At 53.0% G+C, this 13,593-nt stretch overlaps 2 protein-coding genes across 2 annotated transcripts; both read left to right on the forward strand.

Moving 5' to 3' along the window:
• Window positions 1-675: 675 nt before the first annotated feature.
• On the forward strand, window positions 676-1,158 carry LOC136548915 (uncharacterized). The gene has a single exon (XM_066540271.1). It carries the CDS (start codon window positions 676-678, stop codon window positions 1,156-1,158), a length of 483 nt encoding a protein of 160 aa, XP_066396368.1.
• Window positions 1,159-4,189: 3,031 nt separating this feature from the next.
• On the forward strand, window positions 4,190-4,615 carry LOC136548916 (uncharacterized). The gene has a single exon (XM_066540272.1). The coding sequence runs from the start codon at window positions 4,190-4,192 to the stop codon at window positions 4,613-4,615; it is 426 nt and encodes a 141-aa protein (XP_066396369.1).
• Window positions 4,616-13,593: the final 8,978 nt, after the last annotated feature.

Below are 13,593 nucleotides of genomic sequence, written 5' to 3' on the forward strand. Positions count from 1 at the left end.
AGCTCAACCCCGTGAAGTGCGTTTTAGGGGTCCCAAGGGGTATGCTGCTAGGTTTCATCGTCTCTGAGCGTGGCATCGAGGCCAACCTGGAGAAGATGTCGGCCATCACAAGGATGGGCCCGATTCAGAACATAAAAGGGGTACAATGAGTTGCAGGGTGCCTCAATGTGCTCAGCCGCTTCATCTCGTTCCTCAGCGAATGAGGTCTCCCCCTCTACCGTTTCGAATGGATGCCCAAGGCCTAGGAGGCACTTGACGTAGTTAAGCTGCTACTGACGAAGGCCCCGATCCTAGTCCCTCCGACCAATGGAGAACCGCTTCTGCTCTACATTGTGGCCATCACGCAAGTGATCAGCGCCGCCCTGGTAGTGGAGCACGAAGAAGAAGGGCACACCCTCAAAGTGCAGCATCCCATGTACTTCGTTAGCGAGGTCTTGTCCGATTCCAAGACCCGCTACCCCCAAATCCAGAAGCTCCTATACGTTGTCCTTATCGCCAAGAGGAAGCTACATCACTACTTCGAGTCGCATACGGTGACGGTCGTGACGTCCTTCCCCCTCGACGAGGTTGTCCAAAACCAGGATGCCACGTGAAGAATCGCAAAGTGGGCACTCGAGCTGATGGGTCAAGGCTCAAGTGCTGGCTGATTTCGTTACAGAGTGGACCGAGGTCTAAATGCCGCCGGTAGTCATCGACCAGGAGTACTGGACAATGTACTTTGATGGATCGCTAGTAAAGAAAGGCGCTGGCGCGGGGCTGGTCTTCGTTTCGCCTCTCGGGGTACACATGAGGTACATGGTTTGCATCCATTTCCCCTCCTCCAACAATGTGGCTGAGTATGAGGTGCTCATCAACGACCTATGCATCGCTATCGAGTTGTGTATCCCACACCTCGACATCCGGGGCGACTCCCGGCTGGTTATCGACCAAGTTATGAAGGAGTCGAGCTACCACAACGCCAAGATGGCTACATATTGCCGAGAAGTCCACCAGCTAGAGGACAAGTTTAACGATCTTGAGCTCAACCACATTCCAAGGCATCTCAACGAGGCGGCCGATGCGCTGGTGAAAGCGGCGTCCGGCCGAGAGCCGGTGCCAACGGGCGTCTTCGCTAGCGATCAGCACAAGCCCTTGGTCCCCTATGAGGAGCCAGAATAGTCCAGTGACGGGCTGCTGCCCTAGGCTCGGGGGCTAACTGAAAGGACCTAGGATACCGCCTAGAGGGGGGTGAATAGGCGTTTCTGAAAATTAACACCTTTAAATGCGGAAACAATTAGAAAAGAGAGTTTCCAAAATGGAAACTCCAAATTAAGAGTAATACCACCCCTTACAAGTTAACCACAGAGTAAGCAAGGTATAAAGAATATATCTAGAAGCTACAACCCTACAACACAAAGTTAGAACGGAGAATAAATATTTTCAGCACAAGTACGAAATACCGGACGTGTCCGGTATGAATACCGGACGTGTCTGGTATACACAATTTCTGCAGAGCAACCCCAAACTTGTTCCTTTTGATTTCTATCTTCAAGCCAAACTGCAGGTACCTACTAGAGATGACAATATACACAAAGAACCTGCACAAGAGCTGGAGCAACACAAATATCAAATGAAATGCGAATTGAGACACGATATTTATTTTACCAAAGTTCGGACTCGTTCGAGTCCTACTCTCTGTTGAGAGGGCTACGGGCGGCCCAGCGAAGGTTAGCCCTAGAGGGTACCATGAAGATCACTCTAGATAGAGTCTTTTCCAACTCCTTCCACTAGTTGATTCCGAGGTGGCGGAATCGACCGTTACAAACTTTCCGATGCACACCACAATCTCTCGGGTGCTCTCCGGTGATGCCTAACCGTCTAGGACCGAAGAGTCCAAGAGTAACAAATGTAAATCACAAAATAGACAATATGCACAAGTGCTCAAGTGGTTGGATTGCTCTCTTTTCGAGTTTCTCTCAACCCACTAATTGATTTGGCAATTTGGATCACACACTCACTAAGAGAGGGTTTGGGAGAGTTGGCAAGGCTAAAAAACATGTATGTGCATCAACAGAATCAACAGCCTCCAAAGGTGTAGGCTTGGGGGTATTTATAGCCCCTTGGAAAAACTAGCCGTTTTATTGCCGTTGCCATACCAGACACGTCCGGTATGCATACCGGACACGTCCGGTATGACTTACACTGCCCCAATGGTAACTAAGTTATAGTAACAATGTGAGGCGTCAGAACTCCCGATGAATGTCGAAATTTCTGACCGTCAGAACTCCCGACTCACGTCGGAACTCCCGACCCTCAGCATATTTGAAAACTAAGTAACTGAGTTGAAGTTTGTGAGGTGTTGGAGCTCCCGACGTATGCCAGAACTTCCGACCGTCGGAACTCCCGACCTTCAAGGCATTTGAAAACTAGCCATTGGCCTCTGGTCGTCCATACCGGACATGTCCGGTATGACCAGGACAGTGAACCATCTGAGTTAGTTAAGCGCGAGACGTCGGAACTCCCGACGAACCAACCCGAGAACAACAAGAATTACCATTACTGGGCAAATACCGGACACGTCCGGTATTGCCAGACCAGCAAAAACAGATAGCTCTTTTGTCTCTCAAACACTCAAAACTCACATGAGTTGGCTTGAGCACTTATGAAACATTATCTATCAACATGATGCATCCCTCTTAATAGTACGACATTCCTATTAATTCAAATATAAAAGCATAACGAATTTAAACCTTTTGAGTTGATCTCTTTCAACCGAAGCCATGCATTCCAATCTTCATCAAGTGAGGGTGCCAACATGTTGATATTGATCTTTTCACTTGAGCATAGCCATCTTGAGCACGTGACTTGATTCCATTCATCAAATTTGAATAATCCCAAATGTATCAAGTCACTTCCATCAAACACTCCAATAGTGATTTGACCCTCCACATTAACATGACCATCATAGCTTGATTAGTACCTCAACTAAATGCAAGTACTTCCTTCTTCACCCTAGCTAGGTTCTTCAACCGCCAAGCCATCGCTTGCCCTTCACCCTTGCTTTGTACCTCGAAGCCTTTCCTTGCTATCTTCACCATCTCAAGCCATCAAGTCACATCTTGTGTTGAATCATCAATTCATTTGTATTGTTATCTTTGTCATTTCAATTTAGCAAGCTTCAAATATGAGACCATTCCATATGCAATCCCTCATGTCTCATTAATTAATTCTTATGAGCTTGCTTTCACATAGTATATGGAAATCCCACAATAAATAAGCCTTTGTATGAATTACATTTGCATTGTTGTCTTGTGCTTGAACTAGATTGTTTATACAACAACACATCATTTTGGCTTTCATTAAGTACCTGTGAGATAACATATTACCTGTCCACACTTTGCAAATGGGTTAGACCTTTAATCACGTTGTCATTGAATCATCCAAAACCCACTAAAGGGCTAGATGCACTTTCACTAACCAGCCATCGACTCCATTCGACCTCGAGGTCATGGAGCTTGGCGAAGATCCAGCAACAGAGCCCGACCCTCTAGCCGACTGAAGGACATCTTACCTTGACTCCCTCCTCCGTGAGGCGCTGCCAACGGACAAGATAAAGGCTCGACGGCTCGCGCATTGTTCCTAGTCCTTTGCCATTGTTGATGGCGAACTCTATAGGCGGAGCCACACTGGGATCCTGCAGCGCTGCATCCCCATCGACCAAGAGAACTAGTTGTTGAGTGATATCCACGGTGGGGTCTACGATCACCATGTCATGTCTAGAACCGTGGTCGGAAACGCATTCTGATAAGGCTTCTACTGGCCGACCGCGGTAGCTGACGCTGAACATATTATGCGCACATGCGAAGGGTGTCAGTACTACGCTCGGTAGACCCACCTACCGGCCCAAGCACTCCAGACGATCCCCATCATGTGGCCATTCGTGGTCTAGGGGCTCGATCTGGTCGAACCTCTCAAGAGGGCACCCGGGGGCTATACGCACTTGCTTATCAAAGTAGACAAGTTCACAAAGTGGGTAGAGGCTCGACCGATCTCAACGATCTAGTCTGAGCAAGCTGTGCTATTCTTCCTCAACATCATCCATCGCTTTGGGGTCCTGAACTCCATTATCACGGACAATGGCATGTAGTTCACCGAAAACAAGTTCCTCCAATTCTGTGATGAATACCACATTTGTGTCGATTGGTCTGCCATGGCGCACCCTCGCACGAACGGGCAGGTTGAGCGCGCGAACGACATGATCCTACAAGGCCTCAAGCCTAGGATCTTCAACCGGTTGAACAAATTTGGTGGACGATGGGTTGCGGAACTTCCTGCGGTGCTCTGGAGCCTAAGGATGACACCTAGCCGGGCCACCAGCTACACACCATTCTTCATGGTCTATGGATCCAAGGCTATCCTCTTGACCGGCCTTGAGTATGGAGTGCCAAGGGTCAGGGCGTATGATGAATCGAGAGCCGAGGCATCCCTCGAAGATGCCATGGACCAGCTAGATGAAGCTCGCGACATCGCCCTCCTCCACTCGGCCAAATACCAGCAAGCATTGCACTGTTTCCACAACCATCGAGTTTGGGGACAGGCCTTCAACATCGGGGACCTGGTGCTCCGCCTCATCTAGAGCAACAGGAACCACCACAAGCTCTTTTCGCCATGGGAGGGACCGTACATCGTCGCCATGGGCGCATACAAGCTCAGGACATCGACGACGAAGTCTTCATCAATGCCTGGAACATCGAGCAACTACGTCACTTTTACCCTTAATAAACGCACACATCCTCTTATCAGTTTCGCTTTCAAACTCCCCAATCTTTAGTGACACCAGACCCCAGCAATGGCGAGGGGTCGGGCCTCGCTCGGGGGCTAGTTAGAGCGTATCTATCCAAAAGACATTCTCTATGCCCGATCCTTTCTCACGTTAAGACCCAGAAGCAAAGTTTGCAGAAACAAATGCTGAGTAAAACTGGTCAGACTATGAGAAACCTATGCCTCGGTGGCTACGACGTCTTTGCTCACCAGCGAGATCAGAGTTTTTTTCCGCACCTCGGGCTTTTTGGCCTTAGCTATGAAAAGAGTCGGTATGTGTTTAAGAGTCTATCTGCCTGGCAAGCATTCTCCATGCCTGACCCTCGCTCATGATGAGACCTATAAGCTAGGCTTGCAGAAACAAACTCTAAGTAAAACTAGTCGGACTACGAGAAACCTATGCCCTAGTGGCTATGACATCTTTGTTCACTAGCATTATCAGAGTTTGTTTGCCTGCACCCCGAGATTTACGGCCTCAACGATGGAAAGGATCAGAACACACTAACCTTTTTATACGAAAGGGGGAGAAGGGCTAAAAAACTATTTGGCCATAACAAAATCTAAGAGCTTGTCCATTTATTACAAGTTCATCGCCTGGCTTATCTGCTTAATTAAGTTTTTGAGCGGGATGTTCTCATCCCCTATCTCTGCAGGTAAGTCCTATCCCAGCGGGTAACGCAAGTCAATTGGATAGCTTGGCCACTGCCAAGAGATGGGTAGGGAGTAGCAGGATGCCCCACTCGGGTTATGCTGACCCCGTCATGAATGACGGACTCAGATTCCACTTGAACATGTCTGGTAAGAGCTCTCCAAACCCATCACTCGTGCCATCAAGGTAGGTCTTGCGTCAGCAGGTTGCCCTTAATTTGCGCATGTTTTTTCTTATCAATTTCGCTATCGAGCCCCTGACCCCAGCAATGGCAAGGGGTCAGGCCTCACCCGGGGGATGGCATGAGTATCTATTCGCTAGAAATTCTTTATGCCCAACCCCTTCTCACGTTATAAAACTAGAAGCAAGTTGTGTAGAAATAAACTCTGAGTAAAACTGGTTGGACCGCAAGAAACCTACGCACTAGTGGCTACAGTGTTTTTGCTCACCAGCATTATCAGAGTTTTTGTCTCCGCACCCCGAGCTTTAGCCTCCGCCTTCTCGGGAAGGGTTTGGAGGGGCCCACCTATGGAATCTCCATTGAGGAGAGGCCAGCAGGTCGCCCAAAGTCGATCGGACGGCTCTGGTCATGGCCGAGAGACAGATAGGGAGCAGCGGGATGTCCCATGCAGGTCACACCAACTCCATCACGAATGACGGAACAGACCCCACATGGACATATCTGGTAAGAGCTCCCTAAACCCGTCACTCGAGCCATCGAGGTAACTTTACCAACCCCCACTTTACTTTTCCAGTACATGAGCATTCATTCATCCATTCTCATGCATGCATTCATACATTCATCTCATACATCCAAGCATTGGATATGCAATTATTGCATCACAACACTTCGTGTCGCGTCACAAAGCGGTAGTCGTCTCATTCGACATGAGCGGCAACTGACCGAGGTTCGAAGGCCGGCCCACGGAGGGCTCGAAGCCGCCTTGAGTCAAACAGAGATAGGGGATAAAATGGAGATGAGCCCAGTGGCCCTTGCCCGACCCCACTCAGAAGTGGACATGGACATCTCAACCTTTCTCGTTTGATCCAAACCTCGAGCCAAGCCCATAGAATCTTCATCGAGGAGAGGCCAGTAGGCCACCTGATTCGCTCTCTAGAGTGACACAGGCATCTACCTAGAGGCAGGTTAAGGAGCAGTGGAATGCCACACAAGGGCTATGCCGACCCTGTCAGCGAATGATGGACCTGGATTCCACTCGAACATGCCATTAGCGAGCTCGCCGAGCGCAATACTCGAGCCATCGAGGCAAGTGTCGTTTGCTCAACCCCTCCGGTTGTGGAAACCATGGACGGGGTGACGCACGAAATTCGGCCGACCCCTACCAAGCCCAATAGGGCTCGGGGGCTCAAGCCGCCTAACCCTAGCTCGGGAGTCCAACTGACCGGGGTTTGAAGGCCGGCCTATGAAGGGCTCGAGGCCGCCTCGCATCGAACAAAGCCAGGGGAGAAAACATAGATGAGCCCCAATGGCCTTTGCCCAACCCGCTTAGAAGCGGACAGGGTCATCTCAACGTTCATGTTCAATCCTAACCTTGAGCCGAGCCCATAGAATCTCCATCAAGAGGAAGCCAGTGGGCCACCCAAGTCGCTCTTTAGAGCGACATAGGCATCTACCGGGAGGCGGGTTAAGGTGCAGTGAAATGCCACATGAGGGCTATGCCGACCCCATCATAAACAACGGACCAGGATGCCACTTGAACATGCTCGTTAGCGATCTCGTCGAGCGCGTGACTCGAGCCATCGAAGCAAGTGACGTTAGCTCAACCCCTCCGGTTGCGAAAACCATGGATGGGGCGACAATCACAAAAACGAGTCGACCCTCGACCGGACCCCCGCTACACGCAAGGGCTTGAGGAAAGTTGGACTCGCAAGAAGACCGAATGCGCGGTCACAGAATTATGGCTCAGATCCTAGTGAGGGGGTACATACAAAAATAAGAGATGCTTTCTGTTACTAGTTTCGGTATCCTCTCCTTGATCTTTAGTGACACCCAACCCCAGCAATGGCAAGGGGTCGGGTCTCACTCGGGGGCTGATAAGGGTATATATACACCCTTTCTAAAATAGTCACCACACCCGACCCCTTCCTCATGTTAAAAAACCTAGTGGCAAGGTCTGTGGAAATGAACGACTAAGTAAGGCTGGTCCGACTGCAAGAAACCTACACCCCAGCGGCTATGGCACTCTTGCTTACTAGCGTGATCAGAGTTTCCCTCCTACACCTCGAACTCTACGGTCTTAACAAATGGAAGGGTCTGAACGCATGGACCCCTTTTCACACGTAAAAAGGGAGGAAAAGCAAATTCGTTCGCACCAAAACAAAAGAACAGATTTGATCAAACAAAACAAAATAACAAATTTGTTCAAATGATATAGAAGGGTCAGAACTTGTTCGCTTATTACAAGAATGATCGCCCAACCTATTGAACTAACTAATCCCTCCGAGGGAGAACTATGCCTTCGATCTAGTCCACCATGTCCTACGAAAGGGGAGCCATCGCCGCTTCCATCTCCTCTAGCTCATGGACTTCATAGCCAGGCACGAAGCCATGGCTCATCGTCTCTAGATCGATGCTATCCCCATAATGAGAATGAGCAATCGTGAAGGATTGATTAACCCCGGCGTGAAGGACATTCCTCTCGAGCTGGCACACCTGAGCCGTGATATCGACGGCATGGGTCATGAGCGACCTGGTCCCCTCCGACCACACCACCTCAAGGTCATCGCAGACAACTCCAAGGGCGGCGCTCAGGATACCGAGCTCGTTGCTCTCCACCTGAAGATTTCTCCTCGCCTCGGCAAGGTCCCTGGCTAGCCCAGTAGAAATGCTCTCGGCCTCCAGCTTCTGGGTCATCGTGTTTTCGAGCTCGGCCTAGAGGGAGCCAACCTTCTACTGCATGTCATCGCACTCTTGACAGGCCTGGTCACGCTCTTAGAAGGCCTGGTCGCGGTCCTCATGAGCCGCGCCATGCTTCGAGCAGAGCCTCTCCGTGGTTTGGAGCAGCTCATCCCGCTCCTTGCATAGCCAGGCAACCGCCATGGCATCTAGGCTCACCCTCTTCTCTAGGGCCATGAGCTTCTCCTCGACCCCTAGCTTCAACTCCCTTTCCTTCTCAACCTCGGGTAGAAGGTCGAGGATCCACTAGCGGGTCTCGGCATCCTTCTAGAGCAACTCGTCTCGCTCCTTCCTAACCCGAGCAGCCTCCTTGTCGTCCCTCCGTGACCTCACCGATAGGGCCTCGAATGCCTTCTCGATCTCGTCAGCGTCCTGACGGGGCTCGGCCACATGCAACTGAAGAATGTCTGCTTCCTCGGAGAGGGGAGTCAGCTTGGGCACCCTTTGCTAGGCGACAACAAGCTAAGCAATCACCTCCCCATGTACTCGTGCCTCCTCAATGAGGCAGCCCTAGGTCTTCTTCTGTTGACGAAGGAACTATGACTTCTCGTGGCTGTGAGCTATGAGGGACTATAGGGAAACGATGGTTAGAATACAAAAAGTATATAGAGAAAAAAGGGCAAGAAGCAGGATCAGGCAAATACCCAACCGAAGGGAACAACAATGTCACGCAAGGCACCCCTAGCGTGGTCTAAGGCTTCCAGCACGGACGCGATCCCCACATCATGGCTATCCCACTCCATGCTCTCGGCGGCAACGTCGAGGGTGAAGAGCGTCGACGTCGGATCCTACAGATTTGTCCACTAGAGCAGGGCTCGCCCCACGTGGGCGAGTCGCTGCCTACCGATGTTAGGGCCAGGGATGACTCCCCGCCAGTCCCAAGCGCCACCGACCCCTCTCGCCGTGACGTCCCCACCGAGGGACCCCCATTGGCGATGGAAGTGGTTAGTGGTGTGGACGCCGACCTCTCTACCACCACCACGACCCTCAGGGACCCCTCGGCCATGTCCCCCTCCGTTCATCCCATGCTAAGCACTGTCGCTTGGGCCACTGATGGTGTGGGTCGCACCAGTGCCTCAGGCACCGCTGCGGTTGCGCCCGGTTGAGACCCATCTATCAGGGCCGCCGCTAGCTCCACTTGCGTTGGTGGTGTCATGACCGACTGCGTCGTGCCCACCACGGTCGGCGCCACGAGCACGGTCAGTAGCCCCGTCTACCCCATTGTCGGCAGTGGTATCACGCCCTTTGAGCCCCCACATCTGCCCGGCCCACCGAGGGCACAGGCGCCACTGTGGGTAGCGTCCAACCGGCCGACGATGCAGTCACAATGGTGCCACTCCTGCCCAAAACGGGCGTGACACCAGCCGGCGGTTGCCGCATCAATTAGTGGGCGATGCCCTTCTTCGGCGCTAGCGCCAAAGGATTGCGCTGCCTGCCGACGCTGCAAGGGACAAAAAGCATAAGTCACAACAAAATCTGACTAAAACAAGAAAAAATAGAGGAACTGATAACCCACCTCAGCGCCGTCGGGCGGTAGGTACGTTTGGGGGTGAACCCCCCAACCTCTGTTCTACCTCGTCGGGGCGAGGCCGTTTCAAGCCTATACCCTGCTCCTAGGCAGACGGGCTCGCTCCCCTTGACTCTTGGGGCACGATGGTGGAGCCGCCCACCTCTACCGACATATTAGGCGCAGCAACAGAGCCGCCCGCCCCCATTGACTCCTAAGGGAGGTCGACGGTACATCTCACCTTTGCCGGCTCCCCAGACGTACCCTTCCCTCCATGGAACGGGAAGGGTCCCAACTTCTGCAAGGATAAACCAATACCTGTCAGTGCATCCTCGTTCTCCAGGATGTCCCACTCGACACCGTCGGCTACCTCATTGTCGTCGTTGTTGGTGTCCTCCCCCCGTTCCTGCGCCTGTAGCTCCTGCTACCTCTTCCTCTTCTTGTCCTCCTTCGCCTTCCTCAACCGCTTGCCCTCGGCGCGATTCTCCGCCCTCATGGACAAATCCCTCGGCAATGGGGCTGGGTGATCCGTGAAGATGAGGTCCCTCGGCTGGTCCCGCCCCTCTCAAAGTTAGTATCAAGAGGTTGAGAAATTTATTGAAGAGAAGGCATGGGAAGGGTAAACTTACGAAGACAACATGGCCTGGTTCCGACCGCATTAGAGGATGTCTCAGCACCGGGTAGACAAAATCGAGGGGGGCACCTGCGTCATCCCGTGAGAGCTCCATTGCCTCCTTGATGCGTTGTGTGATCTCGGAGTTGGGGAGCGCCCCCTCGGCGAGCGTCGTTCCATTGAATGATGCCTCGGGCGCAATCGTGTACAGCGGGAGCGCGCGAGTCATCAACGGCACCTCCCTCCTTACGTGGTAGGCCCTGATGACGCCCAACCCCTTCAAGTCATTCTCCTTAAGGATGTGGATGGCGGTGATGTGGTCCCGGATCTTTTTCTTGTCCTTCTCTAGGACGCCCCACTTCCTCCATGACCCTAGGGCCTCTTCGATCAGGAGCCCGATGAACTCTGGTAGAGGGGCGGCGACGGCATTCTTAAGGTAGAACCATTGTGAGTGCCACCCCTTGTTGGACGTCAAGAGCCGCATGGTTGGGTACTCACCGACCCAATTGTTCCAGAGCTGGATGTCGACGCACCCCATCGGCATATGCAGCTCCTACATGCCGCTCTTTTCCCTCTTCTTCTGGAGGGTGATAGCGAAGAAGTACCTCCACAGATTGAAGTAGGGGCTGATCCCTAGGAACCCCTCGCATAGGGCGATGAATGCCACCATGTGCTGGATCCTGTTGGGGTTGAGATGCTGCAGCTCGATCTTGTAATAGTGCAGTAGCCTTTGAAGAAATTTGTGGGCAAGGGTCATGAACCCACGCTCATGGAAGTGGGAAAACGCCACCACATAGCCATCAGGCGGCGATGGTAGATCCTCCTCACCGGGCAGCAGCCACTCCTCGACCGAGGTCCGCGTGCGGAGAAGACCACAATGGATGAGGCCTTCCATGCGTTGTAAGGTGGTGTCAAAGCGGCACCACGCATCCATTGGAGGTGGGAGTGCATGGATGTGGGCTCGATGGCGATGGGGATGCGGAGATAGGAAACTTAAGCGATTGGTGGCGATGGTCGTGGTTGCGGAGGCAAGGATGCAAGGTATGGAACCTGAGGGGTGAACCCTTTGGTTTTATAGGGGCAACGAGTGCGAGGAAACCAACCACCTGCCTATTTCTCCACACCTACCATGATCTGCCACCACGCCTCGCCACGGGATGCGCACACACAATCTCTGTCCATTCCCTTGGAAAACTCACCGGACATTTCGCCTCTCCGGATGGGCCACAACCCGTCACAGGTAAGGGATACGGAGCTAAAAACTCTACTAGGCCCGTCCAGGCCCAAGAGTTCAAAGGTTGGCCCACCGACGGGTTCGATAACCACTTCAGGTGCCTTTTTGAAGTGAGGGGTGGAAAAAGATGGGCCCGCTAGTGGCCAGTACCCAGGTGCACGAGCGCCGTAGGCATCTTGGCCCATGTTCAAGTCTCAGTTGGATACGATCCATGGTTTTTTCATCAAAAGAAAGGCAGAAGGCCCTCGGGACCGGTCGAACAGACCTGAGAACTATATGGATTGACCGCCGAGGGTCTAGAGTCGGTCAACAATTGACCTAAGCCAGATCCCCATGAATGGGATGTCGGGGCCTCACTCAGACTAGCCAGCTAACAACTCATTGAGCACCGTGGCTCGTCCATAGAGGAAAATCATGGCACAGCTCAGCCCCTCCGGTTGCAAAAACCGTGGACGGGGTGACAATCACAAAGATGAGCTGACCCTCGATCGGACCCCCGCTACGCCTAGGGCTCAAGGAAAGTTGGGCTCGCAAGGAGACCGAACGCACAGTCGTAGAACGATAGGCCCCGAAGGGGTCGAAATCAGGGAAAGACCTTTTCCGACCCATGAAACCTCACGACTATACCCCTAAGGGGTTTGATCTCGACGAAAGGGAATCACCGTCCCTAGGTCACGCCATGGGCGATAAAAGAAGACCAACGCCATCAGAGTCCTCCCGCTCGAAAAAACCTCCGAAGGAGTTTTTTTCTCCTCCGCAAGCTCAGGGGCTACTGTCGGGGACCAATACTAGGGTACCCAAAGTGGAGGAGCTAATGACCGTCAACATTGACTCATCCAAGCAGTCAAGAGCATGACTATAGTTCCAACTGACCCCCGGTGCGCAAGCTCCGCTTCTTCCAGCCTCTGGGTCTACATTCTGCCTCGCCCGACCCTTGGGTCTACGCTCAGCCTCGCCTAACCCTTGGGCCTACGCTCCGCCTTGCCCGACCCTTGGGTCTACGCTCCATCTCACCCGGCCTCTTGGGGATGACTCCGCCTCACCTGACCCTGAGGCCGCGGGCTTTGCCCCGCTCGACCCTTGGGTCTGTGCTTCGCCTCGCTCGACCCTTGGGTCTGTGCTTTGCCTCACCCGACCTCTGGGGGAGGACTCTGCCTCGCCCGACCTCGAGGCCACGGGCTCCGCCTCGCCCAACCCTTGGGTCTACATTCTGTCTCGCCCGACCCTTGGGCCTATGCTCCACCTTGCCCGGCCTCTGGGGGAGGACTCCACCTCGTACGACCCTGAGACCGTGGGCTCCGCGTCGCTCAGCCTCTAGGGGAGGACTCTGCCTCACCCAACCCTTGGGTCTGCGCTCTGCCTCGCCTGACCCATGGGTATATGCTCCACCTCGCCCGACCCCGAGGCCACGAGCTCCGCCTTGCCTGATGGAGACCCATACCGCTGCCAACCACTCCAGGTCCAAGCATATGGGCCTGAGTCAAAGCTCTGACACCAAGGAAGAGACCGACATACCCCGATGTAACCCGTGGTCTTGACGGGTCATACTGGAGGATTCACATCAAGAACAACGTCGGGCGTACCGGTGCTGTTCTGCCTAACCCCTGTATGAACACTGACGGGTGCATCAGTTCACCATGATGTTCGCATGGCGCTAGTGACGGACAGGACCGCAACGCGAAGCCATCCCTATTGACATCTATAGGGTCAGCGGGACCCACATGAAGGAGAAGAAGGACCTAGCGATCCTGAAGGCCTTCGGCTCTCTCTCTCTATCGCTCTTCTTTTTCCTCTGCTGTAACCCATGCTTTCACTTGGCCTATAAAAGGGAAATCAGGGCATCCCATAAGGGGCATCGCAACACATCACATCA

This window comes from Miscanthus floridulus, chromosome 4 (assembly GCF_019320115.1).
Source record: "Miscanthus floridulus cultivar M001 chromosome 4, ASM1932011v1, whole genome shotgun sequence".
Lineage (NCBI taxonomy): Eukaryota > Viridiplantae > Streptophyta > Magnoliopsida > Poales > Poaceae > Miscanthus > Miscanthus floridulus.